The 22,656-nt window shown below is 41.6% G+C and overlaps 1 protein-coding gene and 2 long non-coding RNA genes across 3 annotated transcripts in view; 1 reads left to right on the top strand and 2 right to left on the bottom strand.

Annotated features, from left to right (window-relative positions):
* The first annotated feature begins 4,423 nt into the window (after positions 1–4,423).
* LOC135350503 (uncharacterized) overlaps positions 4,424–22,656 on the top strand; it is a 74,539-nt gene continuing 56,306 nt past the window's right edge. The window contains exons 1-14 of the long non-coding RNA XR_010399169.1: positions 4,424–4,556; positions 5,716–5,864; positions 6,151–6,190; positions 6,578–6,706; positions 6,943–7,103; positions 7,521–7,559; positions 7,901–7,995; positions 8,154–8,196; positions 8,556–8,615; positions 8,726–8,774; positions 8,866–8,995; positions 11,816–12,038; positions 20,734–20,827; positions 21,084–21,269. This is a non-coding gene — a long non-coding RNA (uncharacterized LOC135350503). The remainder of the gene's footprint in view (positions 4,557–5,715; positions 5,865–6,150; positions 6,191–6,577; positions 6,707–6,942; positions 7,104–7,520; positions 7,560–7,900; positions 7,996–8,153; positions 8,197–8,555; positions 8,616–8,725; positions 8,775–8,865; positions 8,996–11,815; positions 12,039–20,733; positions 20,828–21,083; positions 21,270–22,656) is intronic.
* Positions 9,217–13,110, bottom strand: LOC135350478 (misshapen-like kinase 1). Its single transcript, XM_064549283.1, has 2 exons — positions 12,940–13,110; positions 9,217–11,967 (listed from the first exon to the last, which is right to left on the bottom strand). The coding sequence occupies exon 2, from the start codon at positions 11,518–11,520 to the stop codon at positions 9,304–9,306; it is 2,217 nt and encodes a 738-aa protein (XP_064405353.1). The 5' UTR covers positions 11,521–11,967; positions 12,940–13,110; the 3' UTR covers positions 9,217–9,303.
* LOC135349530 (uncharacterized) lies at positions 14,489–15,486 on the bottom strand. Its single transcript, XR_010398935.1, has 3 exons — positions 15,205–15,486; positions 14,878–14,960; positions 14,489–14,826 (listed from the first exon to the last, which is right to left on the bottom strand). It is a non-coding gene; the product is annotated as an uncharacterized LOC135349530 (long non-coding RNA).

Below are 22,656 nucleotides of genomic sequence, written 5' to 3' on the forward strand. Positions count from 1 at the left end.
CTCGCAGACCCTCTCCCTCGAAACACTTTGAATTACACTACAATAATTAATATTATTGTTGTACGAATTACAAAAACAAAAACGAAAAAATCAGCTATATACATAGGTAAATTACTTCAACTATGCGAGCAGTGCACCCAGTAAATAATTATTAAGAGGTGCACGATAACTAGAACATGCCCCGAACACCTCATTACATCATACCGTATAATTATTATCTAATGCTAACCATCGAGTAGAGGAAGGGGATTGGAAACGAGATCACGTGCGCAATAGAACATACATTGAGAGCTGAGGTCTATCCGCGTTAGACCGCGAATTGACTAATTTTGAGCGGGCACAAGATTTTTCAGAGTTTTACTCGGTTCTAAAGGTAAGAAACGACTATCTAAGAGCTTTAATGTCAGTATATTTATTAACAATATTTTGAGCGTTTTAAGTAAAAAGATGAGCTACAAGTTAGCTATGACTCACCATTCACCTGTTTTTAGCACTGTTTGGGGAGAATCTAGTTTCTGATACAGTTTTAGAAGCTAGTAAGCACATTGGCTGTTTCCTTGACTTGAGCATAGCCCCTTTTTTGATATGTAAGCTTTTTGTTGTTCTCCAGTGTTGTGAAATAGGTCGAATGGGGTGCTTTCTTTATGCGGGGTGTCCTGATCTGACTGTTCACAATTGAAAGTTTTAGTCTGATTCTTTAAGCTTTCCTTCTATATAATTATATGAGAATATCTATTACATAATAGCTGTACTAACTCGAAAGAAGAATTTTTCCTCAATGAAAAAGTGTGAAAATGTCATGTAACAGTTGCTCTTTTCCCACACAGGTGTGATTGTAAATAATGGGTATGGGAAGTCAAAAATTGCATTTTTTCAGCAAAAGAAAAGCAAGAAGCAGCAGATATCCCTCTATAGTCCCATGAGCCTTTACCTGAGTCGACCAGCAACTCTTGAATCTCTCCACTTCTTGGTTGCTAAGGCAGTGTTGAACTCTTGCTGTCAAGAACCTGCTCACCATTGTCAAGCTGCCAAAGTCGATGTCATCGCCACTTTGTGTGTTCATTGCCAGCTCATTTGGACCTTGTCAGTACGTTCTGAATATACCCTTAGATCCCTCTCTCAACTCATCACTCCAGTTCTTTCAACCTAAGTTACCTTCACCAGCGTCCTGTGCTATTTCGATTGAGATCCATTGATTCCCTGAACTTTTGTGATGGAAATCCTGGCCTTAAAAGATTTGTGGAAGCATCACTCTTCTACCTTCTACACTACTATAAGTCTATAGTTGATCAGGTAAGTTCTGTCAAAAAATTGTTCACGAACCGTTACACAAACGCAGAAGACTCGGACTCTGACAACACATTCTGACTCATATCGTTCATAATACATGTATCTTTACAATGTCATGGCTTGTCTACAGTTCATAGAATGATGAGTTGTCATGGATATTTTATATTGAATGATTTATGATTATTATAGTATGGACACATTTCAAGAGTAACTAAAAAAAATGTCAAAACTAAAAGCCTGCACACACACATAGCTCAGAGTCCTACTTCCTTGATATGTCTTCACTAGCAGGAGGGCCCACAGAGGAGGCTGCAACCATACCCAGCAACACAGATCTATATACTTCCTGTCTACTTCCGGCCATTCTGCTATGCTTCCGTCTAACATGCATGGACAGTCCATGAAATTGTGTTCACGTGATCTCGTTTCCAATCCCCTTCCTCTACTATCTATGTGCTAACGTTTAGTATATATAGTTCTAGCTAATCAATACATTGTTACATGCATGGAATATAAAAATTGTGGGTATAAATATTTGCGGTACATGCTTAACCCTTTCCTAGGCATAGCCGCCTTGGATAGAAGTGACAGAATGGGCCAGTTCCTTCTAGAACTATCGGTCTCAGTTTGAGGTGGCATGGCAACTAATAAAGCTTAAAAAATCACTGTAATACTATTAGTAAAACCAGTAGGTTTTACATAGGATTGGCAGTGGGTTTGCCCGTGTTTAGCAATATTTCACTTATTTTGACTCATGTTCAAACTGTTCTATCTCTGCAGGGAAAGGCCACATCACAAAACTGAATGGACAGATAGTTTATTTAGCCTTTTCTTTCTTTGTATCTCTCATTTCATAATCCATGAACGTTTAAAATGTATGAATATTGTCATTTTAAAAATTGCACTATTTCGACGTTTCACCGCTCTTTGTCTGACTGACTAAGTAAGTAAGTAAGTGAGTGAGTAAGTTTTTTGCCCAGCATTTACTCTACAGCCCTCTCCAGGACATTCTGCACAGGGTTTCCAAACGACTACAACCTGGATTACAAAGCGCTTCTTCAGATTTGCGATTGCTTCCACGAGGCAGATGACCTCTCAGTCTCTATTTCTCTTACCTAGACAATTCCGCCATCTTTAATGACTCAGCAATTGCGTTGTGGCCAAATAATAGATAGGCGTGGCTAAGAAACCATGCTCCTAAAATCAGTGCAGTGCTTTTCCAGAGCCTGGGGTGTTGCTTTTCTTCACACTGTTCAGCTCTAGCTCCCTTTCTCTGACAAGCATGCTATATGCACTGGCTATATATCATGCTCTTAAAATGGCTGTCATTTAATACTGATTCACAAATTCAACATATCAAGCAATATTACTATTAGTCCAGAGATATTTGAGAAGATATCTGATTAGTCCTGTCTTCTCTTCTTGAACTTCTGTACTGCCTCTTGACGTTCCACTTGTATTGAAAAAGAAAGGGAATCCGACTAGAAAAACATTTGCAATGTGAAAAATTGCTAGGATTGGCCAGGGGAACCACAAAAAAGCGTGGAAACAAGAAATCCGACGAGAGCATAACTCCAATCCGTTACAACGTCATGAACATGTACAATACATAGTATAATTATAGACTGTGTTCCAGATCCATCTACCAGCTTCCATCCACCACATCATTCCATGCAGGTCACCATGCAGTACGGTCCGTGCATGTTACTACGCATGGATGGACTGTGCATGTGTACCTGTGCTCAACACTGCATGTATTAGGAACATCAATTCATCACAAATCATCATGATTATATGCCCGCACATTCCAAAATGTAAAAGGATTGGTCATCCCCACCAGTAAAAATTGCGTATTTATATTATAATTATTGGCCGGGAAAACAACCAGTACATGTGATTGACGTTGTAACGGATTCGAGTTATGCTCTCGTCGGATTTCTTGTTTCCACGCTTTTTTGTGGTTCCCCTGGCCAATCCTAGCAATTTTTCACATTGCAAATGTTTTTCTAGTCGGATACACACTATGTTTGAGCTATGCACATGCTGTAGATACCTGGACATCAGTCATGCGCCTTGATCGATCAGTACGTTGCTCTTTCCTGTGGTATTTTAATATGCTGACTCAATAGTTTGATTAGGATTGTCGAAAAAAGCGACCGCACAACCTCGGAAAAGTTTTAGAGCAGCTAGAATATCTATGCATGCTTATGGCCTCATTGAGCCAATCATATATATATAGCTAAGTATATACAGCTTGAAAAAATAGGACGGAGGAACAAGCTCTTGTGAGATAGACTAAAACAGCTACACTAATGGTCATTAAAAAAATGTTGAATTGCCCCCCCTTCCAAAATTTTTGGATCTGCCCCTGCCGGCTATACGGTTTTTCTTAAGACTTGCAGGTAAATTTATACAACGATCTGCTACAATATTGAGGACAACACAATGTGTAAAGGATTGTGCCAGAAAAAGGAAGCAATCTCTGCAAATCAAACCACACCCACTTCCTCTCTTACGACTAACCCACAATACAAACTATAGTCACAATGCCACACATGCATGCATTCCGCACATGATTCCCCTGCACTCACCATGTCGGCCCTGAGTAACCTCTCCACCACGCCTCTGTACAACGTCCACTGAGTCTCCGCCAGATGAAAATGCTCTGTATTGGACACCTTGGCGGGGAGCTGACTCAATACTTGTGACTTGAGCCTCCTGATCTAGAGTGCATGAAGGGTGTCATGATCTGCTTGGCCTGTCTCACTTGCTCCTGGTAGATCTAGTAGGCACTCGACTCGTCCACTCTCTATGGGATGTGCGTGTGTGTGGGGGGGGGGCGGTGTAGTAATGGTTTAATAGGTCTTCTGCTTCATGCAGTATACAGTGCAATGGACCACAGTGACACAGTCGTCATTGTACATTTATAATAATTATGACAGAGAGAGGACAAATATAAACCTACATGTAGGCCTACATAGATTATGCATGTATATAGTAGCACTTCTGCTTCCCTTGACATTCAATATAGATCTTCATTTGATTGTAGTTTTGACTTGACTGCAATCTGTGCATAGTTTTGAGGATTGACCTAGATCTAGCGTTCAATTAGAGAAAAGTCAAACCGGAAACGAGAGGGCCTCTACTTTCTTGACTTTCTTTGTTACCTCTGTCTATATATCATCAACATCCAAGGTCCATCCATCATCGCATCATGTCAAGCAGAATCTCAGAGGTTGAAGCTCTTATAAAATCTTGAGACTTTAGTGAGTCGCTTGAGAGGGTTAGATTATCACAGGTAGAGGTTTGGTTGGCCTGTACCATCTTGTAATAAGTAGGTTTTTACGTCACGCCCTTGTCACCAGTCCATGATGGTGTATATATACGTATGGGACCGGGAAATGGTGTGTATGAGTGTATATGTGTTTGTATGAGTTTTCTGAGGCTTCTAATAACCTGATGTCAATCTGGAAATTTAATGAACTTGCTGTACTTCTTCGTAATAAAACACCTCCCAAAAATAGTTTGGAAGTTTTCGAGACTGTGTACAGTATCATTGTGGTCAGACATCAAAGTGTACTACTGTTGTAAATTCAGGGTAATAATTATGGGCATCACCCTGGATGTGGTCATTGATATTGATATTACCCGGATGCAAACCATGCATCCCCCTAAAGCACCATGCACCCACCACCCTATTAGCTTGCATTGCTTTTGTAATGCATTGATGCGTGGCAAATCAGGGGCGGATCCAGGAATTTTGAAAAGGGGGGGGCAGTTTAAAGAAAAATTTTTACTAGGTCAACAGTTTTTTTTTAAGCCCAACCAGTGTAACTTTTCTGATCACGTATTGATTGATGACAGTATGACATACATAGTAGCAAGAGATAGCAGAAATGGATGAAACCTTGCTCTTCAGCTTCAAAAGTCTACACTAGATATCGTCTGCTATTCAATAATTGATTGCTGCTCTAAGCCACACCCACTTCGTGAGCCAGAAAGGGGGGGCACATGCCCCTTGTGCCCTGCACTGGATCTGCCACTGCAAATCCCAATGCAGTCGAGTAGAATCCTGCATGTAATCTGATTGGTCCATAAGATAATGATCCATGATTCTTGAATTTGACCTGAAATTATTACACCGATCAGCAATAAGTAGGTTTTTACGTACGCCCTTGTGCTGTACTGCTAACACAATCTTGCCCTATAGGGCTCGAGTATAGTATTAGCTCAGTGTACATCCCTCGTGCATGCATGAGTAATAACCCGCTATATACTTATAGTGCTATTGTATATTAATGTCCAAGTGGTGCTTAATAAAGGGTTTCAAAGAAGTATGATAATTATGCCCTGTGTTCGGAAGCTACACTCGCTCCCCCTCCCCCGCTCACAATGATTATCTTTTGTTGTTGCTCATTAATGCAGAATGTAGCTACACTGTATCTGAAGTCATCAGTCGCCAGGCATGCAACCATAAGAGCTAATTCTTTGCTACTCCGATGCTCACTTGGTACTGTTGGGCATGTATAGCTCACGGCAAGTCCACTCTGGTCAAAGCTATCTCAGGAGTTCAGGTATAGAATAGCGGAATATCTACCATTGCACTGAAATCAGTGCTGTCTAGACCACTTGCATTCAAAGACTTTTGATACCATTCCTTATAGAGGCCTGTAATTGGTTGCATCAGGAGTAGTAGCGTAGTACATCATGCAGTTATGTGCCTGAATTAGTGGCGTGGGTCTATACTGTACAGCTGCTGCACATGCATGGCCTAATGGTTGCAGGCATAAAAGTCTATTGCAGTATATACATGCTGGACACTTCTGTGATGCTATAATTATGTGTTTTGTTTGTGTGCAGACTGAAACATCACCATCAAGCTGGAATATGCCACGCTAAGGTAGGTACAGTTTTATTTATGTTTCTGCCCAAGAAAAGATCTTCAGTTCTGAAATGTCTTAAAAATGGCAGCTACAATTGTTTATATCTTCATCTATGCCCTTTAAGTGTGTTTAGAGACTACTTTCCCAATAAGAGGTGTCCTCGACCTGGTTGCTATCGGTCGTGCAGCAGCTAAGGAAAATATATGTGTTAAACTATTCCCCTGCGCTAGACCAGGCTGCAAGAGACACTTTAGATAACTCACGTGTGTTTATAGAGCTTTAGATAAGATCACCTTTGCCATGTTTATACGGCCTCAATATAATTATGTCAAAGTCTGCCTTATAGTTACAGTGCCACAAACAATAATGAAGTGCAATAACTGACTATTACTAATTACATACAGGTATGTATAATCGTTTGTGGACTGTCCCAGTCACGATATTCTCAGGTGCAAAGAAACACCCCGGATAGTTCTTATAGCAATCATGCTGAACGGAGCATGCTGTTATGGACGCAGCACTCTTATTAATAGGTACAGAATGTGCATGGTACGGCATGACACTGTATGAATTTAATGATACCTCATTAGTGCAAATGATGTGATCGCTCTGTTTGAAGGTATTCTACTGATATCAACACCTTGCTAGATAGTATCTGATGCACTGACTTATTGTATCCCTTTCTTTTCCCATTCTAACAAGCCTCACTGGACACGCACACTCCACCTGCTCTCATGCATGCACACACACCCCACCACCCCTCACACAGCGGGCAACGAGAGTCGTGTTCCCAGCCCCAAACATCCGAGCATCTGGCAGCCATTAGGATTATGAAGGTGGCACATTCTCACCCAGTCCCTTGATTGACTTAATCCGAGACACACATGCAAGCCAAAGACAAGTACCAGGAGGTCCTCAAGTTTGTACAAGGTAGCCATTAATTATCATGTGCATGTAGGTTATTTTGCTTTGGTTAATTATGAAAATGTAGTATTGAATAATTCTCACTTTGTTGGGCGTAAAAATTAGAGGTGCCTATGCTTGTTGCTTTGAGTCAGTGCAAATGATGTGATTGCTCTTTTTGAAGATATTCTACTGATATCAGCACCTTGCTAGATAGTATCTGATGCACTGATTTCCCCCTACACACGTGTGCCTGCACAATACAGTGGAGGAACAGCTATAGAAATTACTGTCCCGATTACTTTTCTCTATAATAGTGCAGTAAGCTATACTTTTTCCTAGCAATACTTTGACCACCCACGACAGGACGCCTCCTTTATATTTAATCATCTCCCCCAAATTTACCCATCCACTACCACCCACCCCCTACACATGCACACGTAGGTACAGTGGAAGAAGGTGCTCCAATAATTCCCAGCTCAAGTATGTAATCATCATACTTCATATCAGAGGCAGGATAATAGAATCCAGTAGTATAGTGCAAAAGTAAAGCATTCCGCCGACGCGGAATGAATAATAACAGATAAAGTTTGATTAGTCTGAGAATAGCCGAGTTGTATTTTTTATAACCTGGTGATACCATTGCCTTTAGCCATGAGATTGTGAGTATTCGCTATAGGCTGCCTGCTAAAGCCTTGTGCCCCCCCCACACACACACAGTATTATAGCAAGAGTAGATATAGTTATGAGTACTCTTGATTATCGTTACAAAATGTCAGCCCTAACTTCAATATCATAATAATTATACCCTCACACACACACAGCGAGATTCCCTGGCCAACCCACAGGGCCTCATCACGATCGACCATAATGATTGATATGAACAGAAGAAAGAAAATTACCATGTGGAAATCACAAGGTGAGCTACTCATTAATGTATAAGCTTTTATACTAGCTCAGATTTGTTTGCGCCTGGCATACAATGTGTAGTGAATCAAGGCCCCGGCCAACCTCTATAGGATCATCTCTATTTATCAATGTTATCTATTTATCGATGTTTATTGTTCCCTGCTTCAGTGGAGATGAAGACTACTAGAGATGTGCACACATGCAGATGAAGGTGAGTGTATAATATAGAGTCAATCCGTTACAATATGTCATGACATGTACAGCTAGTGTTGATACATTACATTCACATCACTATAATATTCCCGGTTGAAAATTAGTGGTTGAATTTGTAATTGAAGTTGTAATTGTCTATTGACTGTGTTCCCGCTCCATGCATTTACTAGTTTATACTCATGATGTTACAACAGATAGACGTACGGCTCATTCCTGCTTGCTTGTTTCTACGCTATAATTTTGGTGCTTTCCCCGACGAATCCTATAGCGATTTTTCAGATTGACAATGAATGTGTGTTTTGGAAAGATGTACTGTAATTTTGTATCACCAGAATGGCAGATAGCTTTCCCTTGTAGACGATTGGGTTCGTGAGTTTGAGGCCTGGTGTCCAGCCATGACAGTCATAGCGCACTAGGGTGAGTGCTTGTGTGTACAGTACTGCTCTCACTAGAGCATGTCATCTACACAGTGTATGGTATTTGCTCTATGCATGTGAAGGGGCTGACTTGTATATGATTCACTGCAGGTTCCCAACAGGACATCAATCGTGATAACTTTGATGTCATCCTCACAACGTATGTATACAGTCACTATAATTTTATATTATACTCTGGCACTTGTTTGTTCCCGTGGTTCCAACTTCCAACTTATTGTTGACATTTGGAGGTACAATGTGTCAGGCTGAGGACAGGAAGAGTTCTTAGGAAGCTCTCTATAGACTGTCTCGTATACTGGACGAGGGACACATGCTCAAGAACATGAACCTATTGCGATACACACACCTCTGAAAATACAGGTATAATAATTATACTCATATGCAAACATTCACAGTCCCTCAAACATTGTGTTGTCCTCAATATTATCGTAGCAGATGGTTGTAAATTGACCTACGTATATACCGTATAGCTATTAATTTTGATGATTAGGTTAGCTAGGGATCACCTTAGTTTGCTAGTGTTATAGGAACTGCTTATGCTATCCAACAAATTTAATGCTCGCCAAATTTACTTTTACAACTGTTATGCTGATAACTTTCAACATAATTATCATATCTGATAATGTTGTATAGCGTACTATAATAAGACATAAAGAACTAGTTAAGTACTATACAAAAGTAATTGTTTCACATTTTCTTTCTGTACGATCTCCACCCACTACCATCAGTTTGTTCCCGGGGAGGGCAGCAGTAAGGCATGCTGCTCGAGATATCGACATTTGACTAATAACAATCCATGATGTCTCGTTGTACTGATATATGTCCTTAGTGTTATCTCCTTTGGAGTCCAGCCCACCCACTGCCAGCAGATGGCCATTGATGGTAATAAGAGAGGAATAGTAAATTGGCAAAAGGGAAATTTTCTCCCATATAGCTGAGCTTGGCTGGGACCGAATTAGTTGTCTTAATGAGCATTTGTACACTGAATACTTCTCTTCAGCATCACTAGTTCGTGGGTGCATGTACACATAGTCTCCACAGATCGTTGTTGATGGGTTATCGGTTGGTACAGGTAGTGAGCTAACAATAGACCATTGCATGTTAGCAGTGTTTAGTATTTCGACTGTATTTAAATATTTTGGATCGCACCATCCCCCAGTCACTACAAGTGTGTTGTTATCGTACACAGCTCTTGGTCTCCTCCGTCCAGTTGGCATGGGAGCGAAGTGTTCGTCCCATTTGTTATTAAAGTAGGTGTAGAGTTTGTTACTATACTTTTGTGTGTCTGACCACCCCCCCACAGTTGTGAGCATGTCGTCAACACTGACGATAGTGAACTCTTTGTTAGGGCAAGGTGGTAACTTGTACCACTGATTGTTGCTGAACGCATAAATAGTTTTACGTCCGTATGTATTAAAGTATGCCTCGTCTCTAATTACGGCTGATGATGATCCATACCCCATACTAACAGGTGCATCAGGTAGTGATTCTATTGTAACAGGTTTCATTGATGTAGCTTGCTCATCTTGCAGTGCGACTTGATGCATTTGAGTCGATAGATCGTGAATTTCCTCGTTTTTGCTTTCCAACGTTTGTTTCAGTTGAGTCACTTCTCTGTCTCGTTGATCGATGGCTTGTTGGAGGGCAGCAGTGTTCCCCTCACTTAATTGCAACTCTTGGTTGAGTCTCCTCAGCTGTCTCTCCCTGGCTTCAGCCTCCTGTTGAAGGGTTACTTTGTCTTGTTGAAGTGTTTGGTTTTTTTGCATTGCTTGGCCCAGTCTTGTAGTGACTTGACAAATTTCAATGTCTTTTGTATATAACTGTTCATTGTTACGTGTTATTGTTTCTTGATTTTCTGCTGTAATCTGTTCATTTGCTTGTATTTGCTCAGTTAAAATCTGTTGATTTGCTTGTAGTTGTTCTCTAAGCATCTGGTGCAGGTCTTGTTGGGAGCTTTCCTCGTACCGTTGTGTCCTCTTGAGAGCATCTAGTGTTTGGCAAAGCTGTTGGGAAGATGGCCGTTCAACATCTCTGTCTTTGAGACAGTGACGAGCAATCAGCAGTAGAGGGTGGGTTGGCTCAATCAGGTTCATGTGTGCTTCTCGTCTTTCCAGTTCTGGAATCGGCAATCTAGCTTCAACTGTGCGACCTGGACTTCGTGGATCAGGAAGTTGAACAGTGTCAAATCGATCTGTTGGCTTTGGAAACTGTCGAGTTGTGGTCTGAACTAGAAGCACACCAAATGAGAAGTTGTCTAGTTTCTCTGTGTACACTGGTGGTTCGTTTAGTGCCTCGGGAGACATGAAGGCTGGTGTTCCCGGGCATGTGGTCATTGTGGCTAGTCGGGAGACGTTTATGTCCGTGAATTTGGACATTCCGAAATCGGTGACTTTGGCTCGACTGCCTGCAATCAGTAGGACATTGTTGCTGGAGAGATCGCGATGGATGATCCCATTGGAGTGGAGAAAGGCAAGTGCTTGAGCTATGTCATAGCATACGTTGATTTGGATGTGGTATGGAATGTCTCCAGGTGATGACTCCAGGAAGTGCGTCAGACTCTCGTCCATGAGCTCCATGAGAAGAACTGGTGCATTTGTATCGAGATCGCGATAGGTCCCCAAGTACTGTACAATGTTAGGGTGGTTGATACGACTCAGAAATGCACACTCTGTTTCGAATCTTCTAAACGGGTGTCTATGTTCTTTACCAGGATCTGGAGCAGTCATTTGGAAGAGCACTGGATAGAGTAGCTTGGCAGCACAGGGTAGCTGGTCACACTTGGCTTTACACACTGCCCCGTAGGAGCCAGTACCAAGGATATCATTCTTAAAGAGTTGAACATTTCTGAATATGTACTCTTGTTCACTTTCTTGTCTCTCAGCCATAGCTATATAGTGACTTGTTAGCAATTAAACTATACAGGAGTGTACAAACTATAGTGAATAGTTATTTGTGCATGTGCTTGTTGGGTGTTTTAGATTATAGCCCTTGATTATAGTGATTATGTGCAGAGTAGGTATTCTAGCCGGATGTGCATCATTAATATCTATGGTTTCAAAACCTTATAAAAATTGATGGCGGTTACCTAGCAACAAAACTTCATTGAATGTATGACCTGCATGTTCATTGTAGATTTTTGTACCCCATACTGAGCACCGTCTGTCTCTCCACTATATACAGGGGATGAGCTCCAAGAAGAGGATGGATGTGATGGTAGACTTTTGCAAGGCCACCAACCATCCCCTATTCCTGAGACACTGACGACACCCTCCACTGCATTCATGGTGAGGGCCATCCGAAAGGAGTCCAGTCACAGAGATACTGCTCCCAACCTCGTGTGGGAAGATAATTATGAGTGTAATGTTCGACTTTAAGCTGCACAAACTCTGCATTGCAGTACAAGGTGTGTGTGTGTGTGTGTGTGTGTGTGTGTGTGTGTGTGTGTGTGTGTGTGTGTGTGTGTGTGTGTGTGTGTGTGTGTGTGTGTGTGTGTGTGTGTGTGTGTGTGTGTGTGTGTGTGTGTGTGTGTGTGTGTGTGTGTGTGTGTGTGTGTGTGTGTGTGTGTGTGTGTGTGTGTGTGTGTGTGTGTGTGTGTGTGTGTGTGTGTGTGTGTGTGTGTGTGTGTGTGTGTGTGTGTGTGTGTGTGTGTGTGTGTGTGTGTGTGTGTGTGTGTGTGTGTGTGTGTGTGTGTGTGGGAGATTGGAAAATAAAAAATAAAGTCGCGTGTATACACGTCCATTGAAATCCGGGTCTCTGACTCAAACGGGATTTCTATCAAAAGATGACCGTCTTCCTTGTAGTTCATTGAATACACATTATCTATATACATCGAGCCCGTCTTATAAACAGTTTCTAATTTGTATGCTGTGTACTAATGCTGAGAACACCCTGTTGGAGGCACTAAAGCTAGAACAGCAATTATAGTTAAACACATTGGAATAGCAACCGGGGGTAGCTATAGATATCCGACCTTGAGAATCAGAAACGGTTGGTTAAGAGGCGCGCCAACTCTCCCCACACATCTAGCACATTCCCAGTTGCATATTTTAATTACAGATTTTAATTACAGTCACGTGTTACTATTATGCCTTGGTGTGCATGCGCATGCAAGCGAGGTATATCTATACGGTAGTGTTTTTGTGTGTGTGTGTAGACAGACACAGACATAGACACAGACAGCTGCTCAAGGATCAATCAAGTGCAAGTAAGAGTTTCTATAGGCTTCTAGTCATGTTTTCTTGGATCTTAATTCGTGGATTTGCAAAATAATGCTTCGTTCTCAAGTTATGCCTACTTTTGCTTACTTGGAATGCCATTGCAGCCTTTTCAGAAGAGCACGTAGCAAAACTTGTCCATGTAGTGTTGCTGCTCTACTTAGTAGTTAGCTCTGCACTAGAACACTAGCTATTGGTAGCTGCAAGAGTGAGAAGAGAGTTGCAAGCCTCTGCTGCTGCAGCCATTCATCTTAGACTTCTTTTGGCATCGATCGTTTTTAACAACAATAATGGTCGATCATTACCCACTCGTTTAGTTCTGTGATTCTCTGCATGCATGCAGCAAAATAAAAATGTTCATCATGATAATTATAATAATTATCATATGTGTATAAAAGCTATAGCTTTGCTTTGATACCTCCATGCACCGAGGCATCAGCACCCGCGGTGCTTTCATTAGCTCTGCACTAGAACACTAGCTAGCTGCAAGAGTGAAAAGAGAGCTGTAAGGCTCTGCTGATGCAGCTAGACTGGCATCGATCGTTTTTAACAACAATAGTGGTCGATCATTACCCACTCTTTGAGTTTCCCTGTGATTCTGGATTCTGCCTGCATGCAGCAAAATTAATATGCAAAAATGTTCATCATGATATAATGTGTGCATGTATAAAAGCTTTAGCGTGGCACCATGCACAGTTACAATGTTGTGCTATTGTGACAAACAAAAAAGGAAACTATATATAAAATTATCTCATTCACATAATTATAGAGACTTAGCTTTATTGTAGGAATAGCTAGTTGATAGAATTACTAAGTATCATGCTGTTTAGGCTTCAAGTGTATAACACTTATTTACAATGTGAAAAATTGCTAGGATTGGCCAGAGGAACCACCAAAAAGCGTGGAAACAAGAAATCAGACGAGAGCATAACTCCAATCCATTACAACGTCATTCACATTAATATTGTCATTTTTAAAATGACAATATTAATTCATTAAAACGTTCATGGATTATGAAATGAGAGATACAAAGAGAGAAAAGGCGAAATAAACTATCTGTCCAGCCAGTTTCTTGATGTGGCCTTTCCCTGCAGAGATTGAACATGAGTCAAAATATGTAAATTATTGCTAAACACAGGCAAACCCACTGCCAATCCTATGTAAAACCTACTGGTTTTACTAATGCACAATATTCATTTGCTTACTGCACGGTTACTTTCTCGCCATTTTTATCAAGTTCCATGTGCTTTTTGGGTTCCTTTGTTTTAGTTATTTATTATTGTGATGCTCTTAGGACGGCAGGGGCCGGGGTGTTGTGTTCTTTTAACCTTGTGGTTATTGTGTTGTATTGGTTGAGAGAAGCCATAAACTATGCCCACGCTGCTTTTTTGTACCACTAATTTTTTGGGGTGTTTTGGTCATTCGGCAATGCGTATGTGAATGGGTTTGTTTTCTATTGGGAATGTATTGGTTTTTAGAATCATCCACTGGCAGGTGCATGCAGAAAAATGCAAAAATGTTCTTATCATGATATAATGTTAGCCTCGATCCCAGGCCGAGTTTTCGCTTTTATAACGGTTAGGCGAACAACTGGGCCTGGTACTAGTTGTCTGCGCATGCGTCAAATTTTCATTGTATATTTGTGGTCGGCAAAAATATTTAATAAATCAATAATCGAAATTTGTACACAGAAAATGCACAGAGTGAGTACACAAAAGATGCACATAGGGAGCTGCTTCACACAAAGGCCTGGGGAGTTGCCAGTTGTGCTGCAGCACAATTACAGTGACCCAGGGCAACTTCAGGATGATTGAATGCCTTCAAATTACATTTCAAAAAGATTTAGCAGGCTGCTGGACTTCTGTGATTCTAGGCCCCAACTCGTAACTCAGTTAAATTTTGCTTGAGAAAACGTAGATTCTCTTGATGTCTCTGAGCTACCCAGCAACGCTCGAATGAGCAGGTCATACTCCAGTCCTGTGAGTATAGGACAATATTAAAAGAAACCAAAGATGGTTAAACCCTTACCTTAAACTGTCCAGTCTCGTCCGTTAGTATAGCCAAGAGGAGCACTGTTGGGATAGCTGGATATTAGCCATTGCTCCTAGATCCTGTACAGAGAAGTAGACATTTTAAATAATTATGTGTAGATCTATACATATTAAATTTCTCGGTTATAGTGTCATTGTCGACGAGCTGATGATGGCAGCACCAAGTTCTCTAGCTCACACTCTTCACTTGATCCACCATATTAATGATGAAACTATATATAGTCTACCTACGTACCGGTAGATCTTGCCAAACATGAACAACACTTGATAGCATAGCCATAGGGCCCACACAAAAATATCTGACCTTAACAAGCTTGACAAAGCTTTATACCTCTTCCCTTGTTGTTCAGTCTTCAGAATAAGCTTCAGAGAAGAGAGAAGCTTCAACTAAGAGCCATTCCAATCGATTCCAATAATGATAAAACGGGAACTGACTTCTAGTACACGATAGTACACGAATATAAATGTCACGAAAGTGAACAAGAATATCCATTCGTCAGAATCTGACGAACGACTGACGCATGCGCAGACAACTAGTACCAGGCCCAGTTGTTCGCCTAACCGTTATAAAAGCGAAAACTCGGCCTGGGATCGAGGCTAGATATAATGTGTGTATAAAAGCTATTGCTAAGTTATGTAGCTTTGACACCTCCATGTCTTAATGAGCATTTGTACACTGAATACCACCATCAGTTTGTTCCCAGGGAGGGCAGCAGTGAGGCATGATGATCGAGGTGTTATAACATTTGACTAATTATATTCCATGATGTCATGTTGTAGTGATATATGTCAGTCTTATCTTCATTGGAGTCCCTCCCATCCACTGCCAACAGGAGCCCATTGATGGTAACAAGAGAAGACCCGTAAACTGGCAAAGGGGCAATCTTTTCCCATATAGCTGAGCTTGGTTGGGATTGAGTTAGTTGTCTTAATGAGCATTTGTACACAGAATACTTCTCTTGAGCATCTCTATATAGTGTGAGGGTGTATGTACACATAGTCTTCACAGATCGTTGATGATGATTGAGTGGTTGGCACAGGTAGTGAGCTAACAATAGACCATTGCATGTTAGCAGTGTTTAACATCTCGACTGAAGTTAAATTTTTTGAATCACCCCATCCGCTAGCCACTACAAGTGTGTTGTTAGCGTACACAGCTCCAGGTCCCCACCGTTCGCTTGGCATAGGAGGGAAGTGTTCGACCCATTTGTTGTTTATGAAGCTGTAGAGTTTATTACTAAAGGGTTTTGTGTCTGACCCCCCCACAGTTGTGAGAATGTCATCAACACTGACAATAGTGAAGTACTTGTTAGGGCAAGGTGGTAACTTGTGCCACTGATTGTTGCTGAAGTCATAAACAGTGTAACTTCGATATGGATTAAAGTATGCCTTGTCTCCAATCACGGCTGATGATCCTGACCTCATACCAACAGGTGGCTCAGGTAGTGACTCCATTATAACATGATTCATTGGTGTAGCTTGCTCATCTTGCAGCGCGACTTGGTGCATTCGAGTCGATAAATGGTGAGATTCCTCGTTCTTGCTTGCCAACGTTTGTCTCAGTTGGGTCCCTTCTCTGTCTCGTTGATCGATGGCTTGTTGGAGGGCAGCAGTGTTCTCCTCACTTGATTGCAACTCTTGGTTGAGTCTCCTCAGCTGTCTCTCTCTGGCTCCAGCCTCATGTTGAAGGGTTGCTTTGTCTTGTTGAAGAGTTTGGTTTTCTTGTATTGCTTGGCCTAGTCTTGTAGTGAGTTGACCATTTTCAATGTCCTTTGTATGTAAATGTTCATTGTTTTGTATTATTGTTTCTTAATTTGCTTGTAGCTCACTCTGGCTGCTGTGTGTCTTTTTGGGCAATTTGTTCATCTTTCTCTCTGAGCATCTGCATGGTGCAGGTCTTGTTGGGAGCTTTCCTGGTCAGTGACAGCATGCATACCAAAAGCAAATACATTGGGACACGCGGCTACAATGGATACAGAGACAATTATATTATTATAAGTAGACCCACAAAAACATTTGCAATGTGAAAATTGCTTGGATTGGCCAGGGGAAGCATCAAGAGACAAGAAAGCAGGCGAGAGCATAACTCCAATCCGTTACAACGTCATTCACATGTATACGTTAAAGTTTATCGCTGGTACAGTTTTTCCATGCTATTTTGTAGTTTTCCCGGCCAACCCTAACACATGCATACAGTCAATATATAGCTAGGACATGCATCTTGGGGGACAATTTAGGGGACAATTATATTAATTAGCATCATGTGATGCTAATATAATGTACCTCAGCTGTACATGCATGTTCATGACATTGTAACGGATTGGAGTTTTACTCTCGCCTGCCTTCTTGCTTCTACGCTTTTTGGTGTTTCCCCAGCCCAATCTTATATAATTATAACAATTTTTCACATTGCAATGTTTTTGTGGGTCTTGTCCCATGCTTTTTTCAGTCAGATCGTCGAATAGAGATGTTGAAGTTAGGGGGTGGCATGTAAATTTATGGTTATTCAGGTGATGTTTAATAATCCTTGTTTTCTTCAGATCTTCAAAGGACCCAGAGACCATGTTATTAATTAGATCTGACTTTATGTAATAGTTGTACCATGGATATCTACATTTGCACCCAAAGGCAGTTCTATGTAAGGGCACAGCCCAGCCCGAGGGAATACATACAACTGCACGAGGGTAAAACCCAATACACATGACACATGCACTGGTACAGGTGGCTTGTACTATGAAACACCTATTGATTAGAAGCTGTTACCAAACCCATTTACAACTGAGTAGTATAGTCAACGATCTCTGCCGTGCATGCACTGTGTATATACTATTGTGTGCGTGAAGACATGCAGAGTAACTGAGTGCAACAAATTAGATCTATAGCCTATAGGAGTACCAGAGTGCAACATGTATGAGATCTGGAAAACAATACTAATTTGTAAGACGGAGTAGCTGAGGTTCTTCTGTTTCCATGCAATACCAACATTTTTTTGGGGTAAAAAAATTCGTTTAACTTGAAAATGCATGGTGATTTTCGTGAGTAAATTTCGTTTGACTTCATCTTGCACTGCATTGCATGCATTCGGGTAAACCACGCCTACGTTTTCGGTCAACAATCACGCGTAATTAGCTATCCACTACTATTATAGAAACCCCCACAGCTTGTTTTTAGGAATATTACGGAAATTACAGGATTTGTTCGTGCGCACACTAAATACTCACTGTATATTACACACCCCCAAACTTGTTTCTAATATCTCGAAAAGTAAGGGGCCAATTAAACTGCCACATGTAGCGGTATACGTGGCACAACCTGCTGTTATGAACCCAAGGTGAGCAGTCAAGCACTATAACAAATCTAATAGTGTAATGGAGTTTAGGGGTCACGTATATAGTGTTTAGATCCCACTTGTGTGTGTTTAGCAGGGAATTATGAGCCATAATTTCATACTTCCCAGGGAATTATAAGCTTGAGGGTATAAAGTACAAGTATAATTTGTGTTTTTTTTATACAGAAGCATGTGCATGTGCATGTGCATGCATGTGCATTCAGTATCTATGGTTAGTCCCTCATCTCTCAGGATTTTGTTTAGTTAAGGAGTATCTGTCATTCAATCAATATTGCTTGGTTTCAACCCGTTGGTCCTGCTACACTCAATACCTTAATGTAATACTGGCTGATGAAAATTATGGTGAGCCAGTCTCCTAGTGTGTACTCTCCAATGCATAATGTGCTGCAACCTGGTTCTGTTCTGGTCAGGGGAAATCAGAATGAATGTGTTGTCTAGGACCAGCCACTGTTTGTGTATATAAATTGGAGTAATTATACTGTGGCTGTAGTTATGCCTCGGTGCGCATGCGCAAGCAAGGTATACGATATTGTGTGTGTGTGTGTAGACTGCTACAGCCGGATCAATCATGTGCAAGTAAGAGTTTCTATAGGCTTCTAGTCATGTTTACTTGGATTTTAATTCGTGGATTTGCAAAATAATACTTCGTTCTCCTAGTTTCACTTACTTGGAATGCCGGGCCATTGCAGCCTTTTCAGAAGAGTGCGTAGCAAAACTTTTCCCTGGAGTATTGCTACTCTACTTAGTGCATGGTTAGCTCTCCACTAGAATGCTAGCTATTGGTAGCTCCAAGAGTGAGAAGAAAGCTGCAAGGCTCTGCTGATGCAGTCATTATCTTAGGCTTGAGCTTTGGCAACGATCGTTTTTAAAAACAATCACAATCGTGGTCGATCATTACCCAAGTTTCCATGTGATTTTGAATTCTGCCTGCATGCAGCAAAATTGCAAAAATGTTCATCAAATTCATGATAATTATAATGTTTGTATAAACGCAGCTTTATGTTTTGTAGCTTAGTTCCATGCAGGAAGAGAGCTTTGTGTTAGTGGTGAGGAGTGGCCCCCTTCCCCTTTGTAGACTGTTACCATCAAAGTTCCTGGTGTGTTTGTCAATTTACATTGCCTGAGGGCAATACCCATTGTCTACAGTGGCGGATCCAGACAGGTTCCATGGGTTCAACGGAACCCCCCATTCACACAAGAAACACTGGAGATCAACCTATATACCATGCATGCATCCAAGCTAGCTAGCAACTCAGCTTGAATGATCGTGATCTGTAGGTACTAGTCATAATTGATATGTGGGCAGGGCTCTGTAATGCGCATGCTCATTGCTTAGGAAAAGTGTGTGCCCTGTCATCCTCCTCTTCCCACCTGAATGGCTCAATCTCGATGACATAGACATCCCTCTACGTCAGCGCCACTTGACGTTGTCCTGTGCCATTGATGAAGCCATGCACCAAAACCTCTTGGACACCTCACCTTCAACCAGAGCTCGTGCTTTGGCAAACTCGTCTGCTCTACTCCATGCTGCATGGAGATTGGTTGAACGGGGTGCCATCAGATGTGCTTGGCCTCCACATGCAGGACAAGGAATTCAACAGCTGCTTGAAATATTGGCTCGGCATCCCTCTCCACAGTGCCCCCCACCTCTGCCCAGCATGTCGCACCTTCGCAGACGAGTATGGTGACCATCAAGTTGGCTGTGGCGGAAATGGAGACAGAATCACCCGCCACAATGCGGTCAGAGATGTCATTTTCTCAGCCGCTCAATCTGCAGCTCTCGGACCATCCCGCGAGGCCCAAGGTTTAATCCCAGAATCCCTGTCAAGACCCGCTGACGTCTTCCTCCCAACTTGGCAAGGTGGCAGGCCCGCTTGCCTTGGACGTCCATGTAATATCACCGCTCCAGCAAACCCTCATTCATGAAGCTGCCTTCTCCCCTGGACACGCCCTAGAAGTTGGAGTTAGGCGCAAGCTCACCACCCATCTACAGGCCTGCCGCTCCATAGGTGTAAACTTCATTCCCATTGTGGCAGAAACACTAGGAGGTCTAGGCGAAGGAATATAGGTGCCATCGGAAATGCCATCGACCGGAGAGTAACCATGACATCCTCCACCAAGAAGCACCTGTTTCATCCCCTGGCCATTGCACTTTGGAGAGGAAATGCCTGCCTGTGGCTTCATCGCCAACAAACTTTACCTCCTCCAGCGGATGGTATCCGCTAAACTGTATGCCCCCCCCCTCTTATCTTTTGGCCTGTTGCTTTTGTACATTTGTACTGTTTGATATTACATGAAAAAAAAAGGAAAAGTGATGACACTTTTTTTGTTTTTTTACTATTTTGGAATCTCCCTCTTAACATTCCTGGATCCGCCACTGGTCTATTGTGGTTTGTGTTTGTCAATTTTGCCACCAGATTTGGTTAAAGCAAATTTCTTTGTTAGCTAAGCCAATGTATTCAACAGTATCCCCCACTTATGCAGGGTATTGGTAAGAAAATGGAGGCAATATTGTTCCTGTCCCACCTCTATCAGCTGGGTCACTTCCTTGTCGTCCCTAACCCCTCCTCCACTATAGGTACTCGCTAGGGGAGAGGAAACAAAAACTATACACTAGATAAGTTCTGTTGTAGGGGCGTATTAGTCCCTTGCATGGAACGACCCATAACCAATTTAGATAGTAGCTATGATGGAAATAGCTTATACATATTTTAGCTTACAAAATTTGATTGAGCCAAATTTTTATGTTTTCTCCCTGTATACAGTTCACAGTTTTTACTACACTGCTCCCCCCCCCCCACACATGCACACACACACACACACACATTCCATAGAGAGTGGACGACTTGGGTGCCTATATATCCACCAAGACCAGTACGTAAGACAGGCCAAGCAGATCATGACACCCTTCACACTACGGAGTCACAAGTGCTGAGTCAGCTCACGGCCAAGGTGTCCAGTACGGAGCACTATCAGCTGACATAGAATAAGTGGACGTTGTACAAGGGCATGGCAGAGAGGTCAGTCAGGGTCAATTAGGGCTGACATGGTCAGTGCCTGCAAGGGAATGTTGTGTGCCGGTTGGAAGAGTGTAGGTAGTTTGTGTTGTGGGTTAAGAGAATGGTTTAGCTAATGTGCAGAAGATTGCTTCCGTTCACAGTCCCTCAAACATTGTGCTGTCCTCAATATTGTAGCAGATGGTTGTTAATTCGGACCTGCTATGTTAACATGTACATTTTTAACTCTTAACATAATCAAGAGTGCATAAGAAGAGAAGAGTGTCGAACTACTGATGCTTCTACACAAACACTGTACACAAAGTAACATGACATCCTGTCAATTGCACGTGAGCAACTCGCAATTGATGACGTTTGAGCATAATTACGCAACTGCACAAAGGTTGTTAATAGTGAGTAAAGAGTGCAAGTGAAGAGGATCAACTCGACTATTGTCTCTATTTAGATGATTTTTGTGAAGAGATCGTCTCCTATCAGTGTGCAGTGAGCAGCTCCACAAGCTCTGAACGTTGAATGCGAACAACTAGCTAGAATTGTTCGATTACCATACTCCTAAAAACGTCACTGTTAACATTTATACTAGGAGATTACTATTAAATTTACGATACTTTATCACGTGCGAGTCAGGTTACTTTGTGCACAGTGAAGTATCAGTAGTTCGACACTCTTCTCTTCTTATGCACTCTTGACATAATTATAGTTACTGCATGGGTATACTGCTCGTTCAGTTGAAGTAATTGACCTACTGTATAACTGATACCATAATAATAGAAACTGGATTATTAGCGCTTACTCAACTATAAGCGTATCTTTATTTTAAGCGCATGCTCGCGCTTTTCTACGAAGGATACATTAGTGAATATTTAGAATTGATTCAGCTACTTTCGTTTATCTGTAAGCTAGCTAGCTTATCAATCTGGAAGCGCTCTCTGAGCACTGTTACCTTGTCTGATTATGCTGAGAAAATGTGAGACATATAGATGAGGTGACTTGGACCCTTTTGTTCCAGTTTCTGGTGAATATATGATTTTAATGTTGTAAAATATATAGATCCATGCAGTTAGGGTTGCCTGCTTGCCTTGCTTGCTCACTTTTAGCTAGCTTACGAGTCAGCTCTCATCACAGAGACATCCGGTTACTGGGTGGGGCTGGAAAATAACTGCATTATAGGTCGAATATAAGCGTATTGAGCATTGCTATTGACCCCATGAGCGGCATGCGCTATAATAAATCAGTTTCTACGGTAATCTATTAATTTTGGTGAATTAGGTTAGAGATCACCATAGTTTGCCTTATCTTAACTGTGTATGCATCAATCTATCTCACGTAATTAGAATAGAAATTGCCTATTATATTTCATCTATCAAATTTAATGCTCACCAAATTTACT

This window comes from Halichondria panicea, chromosome 16 (genome assembly GCF_963675165.1).
Source record: "Halichondria panicea chromosome 16, odHalPani1.1, whole genome shotgun sequence".
NCBI classification, from domain to species: Eukaryota; Metazoa; Porifera; class Demospongiae; order Suberitida; family Halichondriidae; genus Halichondria; species Halichondria panicea.